The 11,757-nt window shown below is 37.0% G+C and overlaps 2 protein-coding genes across 4 annotated transcripts; both read right to left on the bottom strand.

The window, feature by feature from the left end:
• On the bottom strand, positions 1-4,137 carry LOC141596128 (F-box protein CPR1-like). 2 transcript variants are annotated; one of them, XR_012522392.1, is made up of 3 exons: positions 2,853-4,137; positions 1,538-1,773; positions 1-898 (listed from the first exon to the last, which is right to left on the bottom strand). XR_012522392.1 is itself a non-coding variant. In XM_074416188.1 (3 exons), exons 1-2 carry the CDS (start codon positions 4,052-4,054, stop codon positions 1,725-1,727), a joined length of 1,251 nt encoding a protein of 416 aa, XP_074272289.1. In that variant the 5' UTR covers positions 4,055-4,136; the 3' UTR covers positions 1-326; positions 1,719-1,724. The 2 variants fall into 2 exon arrangements, 1 of the variants encoding a protein (XP_074272289.1); XM_074416188.1 differs by having other exon boundaries at positions 1-326; positions 1,719-1,773; positions 2,853-4,136.
• A 1,992-nt stretch (positions 4,138-6,129) lies between these two features.
• LOC141596129 (F-box protein CPR1-like) lies at positions 6,130-11,214 on the bottom strand. 2 transcript variants are annotated; one of them, XR_012522393.1, is made up of 4 exons: positions 9,945-11,214; positions 8,801-8,855; positions 6,635-6,687; positions 6,130-6,444 (listed from the first exon to the last, which is right to left on the bottom strand). XR_012522393.1 is itself a non-coding variant. In XM_074416189.1 (3 exons), the coding sequence occupies exons 1-2, from the start codon at positions 11,141-11,143 to the stop codon at positions 8,807-8,809; spliced, it is 1,248 nt and encodes a 415-aa protein (XP_074272290.1). In that variant the 5' UTR covers positions 11,144-11,213; the 3' UTR covers positions 6,130-6,444; positions 8,801-8,806. The 2 variants fall into 2 exon arrangements, 1 of the variants encoding a protein (XP_074272290.1); XM_074416189.1 differs by lacking the exon at positions 6,635-6,687 and having other exon boundaries at positions 9,945-11,213.
• Between the last annotated feature and the right edge of the window lie 543 nt (positions 11,215-11,757).

Raw genomic sequence — 11,757 nt, 5'->3', positions numbered from 1 at the left:
TGGAGTGGACAGTGTGAGAACACATATAATCCGTTAGGGGTTGCAGGCAATATATATTTATGCAACCTAGGTATAACCGTACAAGCATTAGGCGTTGCAGGCACGCAGCCAATATATCCGTGTACAAGCTTAGTCTTACATACCAATTACCAAGGACTTGAAAGGAGTATCCATATACTCGCAAACACCGTAAGATAAATGGTTCCTGACTGCAACTTACTCCGGCGATCTGGCATCCTTATAACAAAAACTCCTAGCATGCATACTTCAAGCCAATCAGAAATGCGTACACACCGCTTTCCGTCACCAGTGCTCTTCTGATGTACCTACATCAGAGATATCGAAATAAGTAAGGAGCATAGACCGTTAAATGAACTTAACATAGACAACGCTTAATAAGGCAAAAAAAAAATGCACACAGCATCGCAAGAATTAAAATTCAATCGCTAACCATTGCGAGGATCATTCCCCACAAGAAGTTTTATATAACACGTACCAATTCGCCCTTCCTTACCACTCCTGCTCTCCTATAGATTGTATCATTTTGGCAAGTTTTTTTGGTCAATTTTTACGACACTGGTATGTTGAATAGAAATAGATAGTTGGTCCTTCATACTTTCATAGCATTAGAATAGGTTCGAGAGTGGGAACAAAGTGCCACCCAGGATTCTGCACAGTATCACAGGTAATACGACTGACCCTTAAACATCATAATCCCTTCATAGCATTAGAATATGTTCGAGAGTGGGAACAAAGTGCCGCCCAGAATTCTGTACAGTATCCCAGGCACTACAACTGACCCCTAACAACATCATAGTCCCTTCTTGTCTTCCACCTCCCGCCCCATGTTTGCCTCAATGGACCAGCAAGAATCAACAATTTGCGACACAAACGAAACCTAAGGGGTGTTTAAACCAGGGTTACCTAATTCGCTCGTCCCCCTCCGAATTGCAAATTAATTCGCAATTCATTTTCATCTTAATTCGTCCCAATTCGCGAATTATTCGCTGAGATGAGCGAATTATATGATTATGCTAAAAACCAAAAAAAAATTAGGAAAAATTGAAGTATAGACAAGATACCTAGTTATTTTGAAGTTTGAACTTTGAAGTCAAGCACAATGATTTGATTCACTATTGTAGATTTGTAGATTTAGCTTTAATTTGATTTTGATTTCTGATAGGAAGATGATTTTTTTTTTTTAGCTTTGTTGATATAAAAGGATAATCCTTTTGCGAATTGGATTCGACGAATTACCGAATTTTAAAATAATGTAATTCGCCAGCGAATTCAATTCGCTAAATTGAGCGAATCGCGAATTAGAATTAAGAAAGCGAATTGAACGAATTGCGAATCCGGTAACCCTGGTTTAAACAAAACAAGTTTCAATACAGGAATTCAAACATCTCATTCCCTCCTCAGCTAATCATTTAGCTAAGTATTAAGAAAATAATTATGGCCAACAATGACGACTACACGTCTATACGACCCCTTAGTAAGCCCCTATGCCTCGCAATCTCGCATATTATATAGGGACAATGGCATGTTTAAGAATTAATTTCAAAAACTCAATCCAAAATATGCGAAACACTTTTTTATTATTGATTGTTCACAAATTCTTTAATTTGGAAACGTTTCACCGCAAACACCCTGCAAAACCACTTTTGGCAACAAAAAAAGTGAACATTGCCTGTAAAAAACGAGTAATAGAAACTTACTGAAGATCATAACTTCAGCTTGAATCCAGATGACAGGAAACGGTCCACATTATTCCTAACAGAAAAAAGTAAGGGAAAGGTTCAGAGCTCGGAAGGATAGTATGAACAAAACTGCTTTTCCAAGTCTAGCAACAGAAAATCATGAGAATTCAACACTTAGTTTTAAAACAACAAAATGGTAAGAAAATTAAACAAAAGAATCAGAAATACTCCCTGTATCTCACAATAATGCTGTGCACCAGATTTAACGGAGAAAGAAGATGGCTATGCAAGTAGAGACATATTCAATGGGAGAAACAAGAAAGTGTCAACGTGTGGTGAGATAGCCTAAAAAGGAAAGTGCAAGTAACTGTAAACTTATTAGGAGATCAAGGGAGTATTAATCATCACAACTTTTCTTCCAAAAAAAAGGTGTCTGACATTGTGCGACACTTGCGTCTAAGGCGAAATACCATTGCAGCCAAGCAAACGATAAAAAAGTACCTATCAAAACATGACGACCGGAATAAAATTACTATCACCTCAATTACATGTAACGGCAACACAATATGATATACAGAACATCATGCCATTATCCATGAGAAAAAATCAAAACATCATCATGTGATCATACAGGTTATGGGTATAAGCATAATATTGGATAAGAAAATCCAACATTAATACTCAAACAACCTACATCATAAAATATTACACAAATCACGCGCTTGCAAAAAGGCAGGCAAGCATAGCGTACTATCCTATATCAACATCATGTACTCTAATTCAACTGATCAAACACATAAACTTTAGCCATCACACTATGAACAATTAGGCCATTAAAGCACGTAGTATGGCACCATTTAAACAACAAGAATCAATCTTCATGCTAAAAGCTTGCTTCTCTACAAACAATTGATCCATCCAAATCACTACCAAATTCTAAACTATCATTGCAAAACTGCCCGTGTAATTAAACTAGATACATGAACAAACATAAGACAAATATACAATAAATATCTACCAGTGAACTTATCATCATCATATATTAATATCGGAAAACCAATTAAGTAAAACACCACAGAGTACACAACAAGATCATGCATAAGATAACAATAAGAGGCAACCACCAAATAAAAGTCACTAAAAAAACCATACTTTTTCCTCTTCTTTGAAACGGTAGTTTTCCCCTTTGAATTACAATTAAGCTTCCCAAACGAAACAAGGCTTTCCACATAAGTAAAGGTATCAGAAGGAGCTTTATCACGAGGCAACCCACGAATTAAAACCCTTACAAGATGTTTCTTCTCCCAATCATACCAACCAAATTCACGGTCATCTAACTCGAGCAAAATCTTCTGCCCATCTTCCGAGTAAACAAGCGGTTTAATACTCATCCTAACCCCAATGCTCGACATATCACTAATACTAAACAACCTAACCCAAGTCGCCTCCTTCAAAATCCAAAAATCAGCATTCACCAATCTATAATGCCATCCACTAATATCCAAATCATGATAATTCAAGAGAAAAAAACTAAGATACTCGCCTACTTGTCTCATCACAAAGCAAAACTTATAGTAATTCTCATCAACCTTAGGAAGCTCCATAACAGAGAAAGTCTCGGTTCGAAGATTAAAACACCTAATAAAAGGCCTAGTCTCACTATCATGTTGAACAAAATGCAAACTCTCATTAAAAAGCGTTCCGTTGCAGAACTGAAGACCAGCAGAATTCACATACTTATCATCTACAACAAATTTCCAAGAATTATTCTTCAAACTGTATAAACAAATTTCACTACCAACAAAAACAGAATTCTTAGAATACTCGAGAATTCGCAACAATTTATAATCATCGCTAACACTATCATACCCAAACCCGTAAATAAGGATATGTTCCTCGGGTTTCGGGTACGGATTCCGGGGCATTGGTTTACGATTAGGTTCAGGAAATCGAGAGGGCGTAGGGGGAAGTAAATGATGAGTTCCGATAGTAGGATTATACAAGCAAGCGTACGCTCTACTAGCAGGTGAAATGCAAACGACGCCGTTGCAAGAACCGAGGATTTTGACGATGTCGCAATCGGGGAAGTTGAGTAGAGGGTGGTGTAGCTCCGTGAACCGGAAATGGGCGGCAATGGCGGCGGTGGAGAAGGAGACGCTGCAGAATATGAGGTTAGGGTTTTTGTGGTTGTTTTCGGAAATTAGGGTTTTGGAGATGTGAAGTTTGATGAAATTGGGGGAATTGATTAAGGAATTCCATGGTTTTGAGACGGATTTGAAGCGACAAAGGGATTTTACTGGCAATCTTGAGAGAATTTCGGCGATTATTTCTGGGAGTAGTGCTTCTTCCGCCATTTTTGTGTTGATCGAAAGCTCGGGTTAAGTGATTTACACTGTAGTCACTCTAGTCAGTTGCTTACAGTTAAGTTCGAAACGGTTTTAGTTTTCAGGTCAGTTCAATTCAGCTCGTATGGTAACAATACGGTACTGCTTAAGACCGGACCGGATGAAGCTCCTAACTGGATAACCACTTAACCTAAGATTGGAGATTGGACCGGTTAGGAGAGGACCCGAACCGGAACTCTTTAGATCCAGTTTTTTCGGCTTTTGGGCAGTAATAGTTCTACTTTAATGGGTAAGTAGAGCTTTTTTTAGTGTGGACCGGACCGGAGACCCGTCACCGTATTTTTTGGAACCCGGAAACCGGGTCAGCCGGACTGAACCATTTATTGAACACCCCTACCTGACCCAACCCAAATGCGAATTGAAGACCCTAATCTAACCCGAGACTCGAATTGACTTGACATATTCAACAGGCCTGAATGTTTATCATTGCAAATTGGTGGTTATCCCCAAATAAGTTGAAAACAACTCAACCAAAAATGATCTGAAGCTGAAATGACACGACCCAGCCCGAATTCTTAGCAACTTGAACCCGAATAAACCCAACCCGATTGACCCGCTTTGCCAAGTCCAAACGGTGATAATAGGGTGTAGACTTTTGACATTTCCTATACAACTTGTCATACGTTGATACCTTTTAGTAAACCTAACAAGGGTTAGACTGGTCGGTTCGAGTTGTCACATTATCGAGTTAATTCGAGTCGGGTCATGTCATCTGGGCTTTCGGTATTGGTCATGTCATTTCGGGTCAAGCGTGTCAGATCATTTTCGGATCAAGGAGTAAGAGAGAAAAAAGTAAACTTTGGACTATTATTATCTATTTATAGTTTACTTTTAAAGATGGGATATTCTCTCGTGTACCCCTGAACTTTTTCGTTTTCTATGGTGTACCCCTCGTTTTTCGCAAAAAAAACTTTGACCGACAATAATTCTCTATTACGAGTTTAGAAAACGGTAATTTTTTTTTTTTCCAAACCAATTATCTCATCAAGGCGTTCAATTTGAAAAAAAATTCACCGCTTTTTGAACTCTTAGCCGGTAGTTATGGTTGGTCAAACATTTTTTAACGAATAAACTTTGACCGACCATAATTCCCGACTACGAATTGAGACATCGGTGAATTTTTTTTCAACGAAAGACCTCTTAAACACGGTCAATTTGGAAAAAAAGTTTATCATATTCTGAACTTGTAGCCAAGAGTTATTGACAGTCAAAGTTTTTTTTTGCATGAAAAGAGGGGTATATCATGGAAAATGAAAAAGTTGAGGAGTACACGAGAGAATATCCCTTTAAAGATTGATGCTTGATTTTAAAGTAAATAAAATAATATTAACATTACATATCTACTCATTGACATTAGTGTTTGCTATAAATAAATAAAAAGAAAAAAAAAAAGCAATTACCCAGAAAAGAAGCGCCTTTTAATTGGATAACGGAAATTGAAGAGCAAGGGAACTAGGGAAGAGACGGATTTAGGTGTCGTTTGGTTGCATTTAGGAAGTTGCATTGTCTAGAAAGTGATAAATCACGTGATTTTAGAATTCATGTGGATTAGGAAAAGTTGTTTGGTTGCATAAAGGAAATGCAATTCATGTAGGCATTTCCACCTACCTAGGGGGACCTAGGTAAGGAACTTCCTCAATTATGGAGGAATTAGAGTTCCAAGGTAATTCTATTTCATGTGAATTGGGGTAACCAAACAAGTTACCCATTTTGCAATTCACATGAATTAGAATTCCTGTGTTATTTAATGGGTAACCAAACAACCCCTTAGAGAGGCACAATTTTATTAGAAGGGGGAAAAATGATCCGTTTTCGACTCACACATCAAATTATTTCCCCTTCTACAAACCGGATCCTATATCGAGTTTGACAATTACAATCCCGTGTACGTTTCAACAGCCCTATGTAGTTGGTCATGCTAAGTAATTTAGTCATAGTAGATGCAACACCGCAACCCATGCCTTTTAACCCTCCCTGTTTAACTTCTGATCACGTGTCGGATGCATAATGTGGGGCTATTTGCCTTTTCGGGTCAAGTGAGCGATCGAAGTCCCGATCAACAGATACATTTCCATATACTGACAAGAACAATATATATTCAGTAACATAGGTTAGAACTTACAACAGATAAGGGCTGAACCGCTGAAGGCATGCAGCCAGTAAATCTGTGTACATGCTCTGTCTTATGTACCAAAGACTCGAGCAGAGTATCCATACACTCGCAAACACCACAAAAGAAAATGGTTCTTGACTGCAACTTACTCCTAGCCTACACGCTTTAGGCCAACCCAGAAAAAACATACACACCGCTCTGGTCACCAGTGTTCTTCTGATGTACCCTGAATCAGAAATAGCAAAATAAGTAAGGAACATTCATAAACAAGTAGAAATGCAAGCGGAAAAAGACTAACACTGCAAAAGGACAAATTCTTGTTTAAGACGGGTTAAATACCATGAATGAGACAAAACAGAATGCATAAGGAAAAACAAAAGATTTGTATTAGATGCTCAAATGGGATGATATTTGACCTTTTTAATGTTACGACTTACGACGGACGCCTCCGTCTTGAGGGAGACCAACTCTGACAAAAAGACAAGAAGGGGAAAACAATTATACACATCCTCGCAAGAACTGAAATTCAATCGCAAAACTATAGCAACGATCACTCCCCACAACTACAAAAGGTAGTATCTAGCAACTATCATTTCGCCCTTCCGTATCTCTCCTATAGAAGGCTAGAAGTGTCATTTTATCTTCATTTTTTATGAGCAATTTCTTTTGGTCAGATTTTAAGACACTAGCTCGTTGAATATAAATAGATAGTTGGTATAGCATTAGAATATGTTCGAGTATGAGAACAAAGTGCCACCCAGGATTTACAGAATATCACTGTTTACACAAAACAAGTTGCACAAAGGATTCTAAAGTCTAAACACTAATCTCATCCCCTCCTCAACCAAGTGTTTAGCAAAGTACTAGGAAAATCACTATGGCGAACGACGATGAATACAATATCCGTTAGTAAGCCCCTTTTACACATAAAATTTCATCACAATCTCACACATAGTATTCTATTGGGACACCATAACGATTAATTGTCAAACATTCGTTTTGAAATTCAAAACATATGTGCAACGGTTCTTTTAACCGATTTTTTCTCAAATTCTTTCATTTCAAAATATTTTTAATGGGAAACAACCCACAAACCCACTTTTTGGCAGAACAAGACAACATTGCCCACATTATCCAATACGGGAGTATGCGCAAGTTACGTTTTTCTTGATAAATTATCTCACGTGGCTTTCCAAACAATATTCGTTTTATGAACTACCAGTACTTTATTATAGCACATTGTTTGCATCTTGTGCTCTTATCTTGATTGATTCTATTATTAGATAAGACGGAAAATGTAAGGGGGGAAACAAAACCGGTTAGATAGAATTCAGAAAGAGGGGAAACACAACTTCTGCATGCCACCAACAGTCGATGTCTAAAAAAGCTGGAACGTGTGTTTAGGGAGTGTTTGACCTTAGGCGCTAAAAAATATTTTTTTAAATTGGGTGAAAAAAGAACAATTAACATGAAGGTCGAACAAAATTTGAAACTTACTAAAAAGGAAGATTTGACAATTGATCCTATAATTAAATATCTTTTGAGGGCAGTTTGGGAACGATTCGTAATTCTTGAACAAGAGATCTGGGTCCTATTCCTATATGACAATAAATTATGGATAAGTTCCCAATATTCACAAACTAATACTCCGTATTATTGAATACGCAATATTAGGATAGTCTCATCAGAGCCTATCCTAATATTTGGGGTCGGCTGACATGAATCATCCTTTAGAACCGTCCATGGGTGAACGCACACCTCAAAATGCGAAAATAAAGAAAAGAAAAAGTCAAAAACAAAGGGGAGTGAAACATAATACAAAAGAAGGTAAACTTAAGGTTTTAAAATCGAAGTCCGGATTTCTTTTATAAAAACTTAGAATTTAAATCGAGAATAAAGATTAAAACGATTTTGAAAATTGAAGTAAAACTTAATGGTCCAGAAAACCTTAAAAGTGAACCAAGTATTAATATATAAGAAAGCTGTTGGTAAAAAGGTGTAATAAAACCGAAAAGAACAAATAGTCGATGCCGAAAAATTAACTTTTTCGCTGGAACTTGTGCTTAGTGAGTGTTAGACCTTTGGCGTAAAAAATATTTTTTAAATTGGGTGCAAAAAGAGCGATTAACATGAAGGTCTTACAAATTTTGAAATTTACTAAAAAGGAAGATTTGACAATTGATCCTATAATTAAATATCTTTTGAAGGCAGTGTGGGAACGATTTGTAATTCTTGAACAAGAGATCTAGGTCCTATTCCTATATGACAAAAAATTATGGATAAGTTCCCAATATTCACAAACTAATATTATTGAATACGCAATACTAGGATAGTCTCACTTTGTCTCACCAATACAGTTTAATATATTCAAGGATAAGGACCGCCATGAATGATCTTAGACTCCAGCCAATAATGATCACATATGATTGTTGACTACTTACACGCGGTATTGCACCAATACTTGAGAAAGAGCAAGACCAAAGGAAGAAAAGGGAAGCAAATGAGCACAAGCGGAAAAGAAATATAGATCAAAGAAAGTAAAATCCATGGTTATCTTATAAAATAATACTTGTATAACTTACTAGTGGTCATAGCTTCAGCTTGAATCCAGATGACAGGAAACGATCCCCATCATTCCTAACAAAGAAAGAAAAGAAAAGGTTCAGAGCACGGGAGGCTAGTATGAATAAAACTGCCTTTCCAAGTCTAGCAATAGAAAATCATGAGCATTCAACAATTTAGTTTCAAAACAACAAAATGGTAAAAATATTAGGCAAAAAGAATCAGAAATAATCCATCTATTTCACAATAACGTTCAGAACCCTCGGTGGACGAGAATTAACGAGAAAGTAGATGGTTATGCGAGTACAGACAGATTCGAGGGAAGTGTTGAAACTTGTGGTGAGATAGCCAAAAAACGAAAGTGTGAATAAGAGTAAACCTTATTATGAGATAAAGGGAGTATTAGACTAAATAAGTCACAAAGTGTCTGATCTGACAAACTATGTGTTGTGTCCGACAGTTGCATCCAATTACATTGCAGCCAAGCCAAAATGATAAACATACGGAGTACCAATCTAAAGATGAAGTGCGAGATATTATCACTATCACCTCTATTACGAGCTACAACAACACAAATATGACATAAAAAAACATCATGCCATATTGCCATCATCCATAAGAAGATTCAAAATATCCTCATGTGATCATACAAGTTACGGGTATAAGCAAAATATTGGACAAGGAAATGCAACATCAATACTTGAACAATCTACATCATAAAATATTACACAAATCACGTTTTGCAAAAAGGCAGGAATGCATAGCTTCATTCCTACACCGACATCATGTACTATACATTTGAGTGATCCAACACATGAACTTTAGCTATCACATTACGAACATACTATTAGGCTATTGAAGCAACATGAATCATTCTTCATGCTAATAGCTTGCGTCTCTACAAACAATTGAACCATCCATATCACTACCAGTCAACCACACACTAAACTATCATACCAAAACTCTCCGACTAACTAAACTAGTTACATGAACAAACATAAGACAAATATACTATAAATGTCCAACAGTGAACTTATCGTCATCAAATATTAACATCAGAAAACCAATTAAGTAAACACAACGGAGCACACAACAAGATCATGCATAAGCATAAGATCACAACAACAGGCAACAAACCATATAAAAGCCACTAAAAAACCATACTTTTTCTTCTTCTTTGGAACGGTAGTTTTTCCCTTTGAATTATAATTACGGTTCCCAAACGAAACAAGGCTTTCCACATAAGTACAGGCATCGAAAGGAGCATTATCAGGAGGCAACCCATGAACTAAAACCCTTACAAAATCTTTCTTCCGCCAATCATACCAACCAAATCCATACCCATCCAACTCGAGCAAAATCTTTTGCCCATCTTTCGAGTAAACAAGCGCCTTAATACATAACGTAGCCCCAATGTTCGACATATCACTAATACTAAACAAATTAACCCAAGCATCCTCCTTCATAATCCAAAAATCAGCACGCACCAATCTACAACCACACAATGCGCGATGATCCACATCAAAATAGTGAAAAAAAACACTAAGACACCCACTTATTTGTCCTATCCCAAAGCAAAACTCATAGAAATTCTCATCATACTTAGGAAGGTCCATAACCGAGAAAGTCTCCGTTTGAAGATTAAAACACCTAACAAAAGGCTTAATTTTCTCATCATGTACGACGAAATACAAATCCTCATTAAAAAGCGTTCCGTTGCATGCCTGAAGACCACCACAATTCACATACACATCATCTACAACATCAACAACTTTCCATGTTCCATTCTTCAAACTATACAAGCAAATCTCAGTACCAACAAAAACAGAATTCCTATAAAACTCGAGAATACGCAACAACTTATAATCATCGCTAACACTATCATACCCAAACCCGTAAACAAACACATGTTCTTCGGGTTTTGGTTGATGATTTAGGAAAACTGTTTCACGATTAAAGTCCGGAAATCGAGAGGGCGGAACAGGGAGTAGACGATGTGTACCGATAGTAGGATTGTATAAACAAGCGTACGCTCTACTGGCAGGTGAAATGCAAACGACGCCGTTGCAAGAACCGAGGATTTTGACGATGTCGCAATCGGGGAAGTTGAGTAGAGGGTGGTGTAGCTCCGTGAATCGGAAATCGGCGGCAATGGTGGCGGTGGAGATAGAAAAGCTTGCGAAGATGAGATTAGGGTAATTGTCGGAAATTAGGGTTTTGGAGAGGTGAAGTTTGATGAAATTGAGGGAGTTGATTAGGGAATTCCATGATTTTGAGACGGATTTGAAGCGACAAAGGAATTTTACTGGTAATCTCGAGAGAATTTCGACGATTATTTCTGGAAGTAGTGCTTCTTCCGCCATTTTTGTGCTCGATCTAAAGCTCAAGTTAAGTTCGAATCCGTTTTACATTTCAGCTCAGTTCTATTTTTATACTAGGTAGAATCCCGTGCTTCGCACGGTAAGTTTGTATATTCTAATTATATATTCTGAACATATTAAAAAAAGTTTTGGACTAAAATAATTTCTTTCTTATGTATATGATATTTATCGATCTCGGTGCGAAAAAAATAATGTATATATTTTTGAGACACATTTTGCGTATAAAAAATGCTTTCATTTAAAAATAGGTTACAATTAACGGTTTGTCTTTAATAGCTGTTAATACCCCCTTTCATCCAAAGCATATGCAACACTTACTTTTTGACCCTATTTATGGTTATAGAGAATATTTGATATTATTCTTAATCTATACGATAAAATATAGTCATGTGAGGATATTCACGTTGCAAACCGTGTTTCGGCAAGTGTGATAAAGTAAGTTCCTTTGGTTTGGATGTGAGGATGTATATAAATATATAACTTTTATATAAAGATGATTTGTCACCAACTACCCCACAATAATGTAATATACATACTAGAGCTGATCAAATGGCTGCCCATCGACCTCCCTCATTCCGCTTTTTGAAGAGCTTTGG

Source organism: Silene latifolia, chromosome 8 (genome assembly GCF_048544455.1).
Source record: "Silene latifolia isolate original U9 population chromosome 8, ASM4854445v1, whole genome shotgun sequence".
Taxonomy (NCBI): domain Eukaryota; kingdom Viridiplantae; phylum Streptophyta; class Magnoliopsida; order Caryophyllales; family Caryophyllaceae; genus Silene; species Silene latifolia.
This window is presented reverse-complemented; position numbering and strand designations above follow the sequence as displayed.

Coding starts and splice junctions, on each gene's coding strand:
- LOC141596128 (XM_074416188.1), bottom strand. CDS start 4,054: ATGGCGGAAGAAGCACTACTCCCAGAAATAATCGCCGAAATTCTCTCA. Junction 1,774..2,852: donor GTTTCAAAGAAGAGGAAAAA/GTATGGTTTTTT, acceptor TTTTTCTGTTAG/GAATAATGTGGACCGTTTCC.
- LOC141596129 (XM_074416189.1), bottom strand. CDS start 11,143: ATGGCGGAAGAAGCACTACTTCCAGAAATAATCGTCGAAATTCTCTCG. Junction 8,856..9,944: donor GTTCCAAAGAAGAAGAAAAA/GTATGGTTTTTT, acceptor TTTCTTTGTTAG/GAATGATGGGGATCGTTTCC.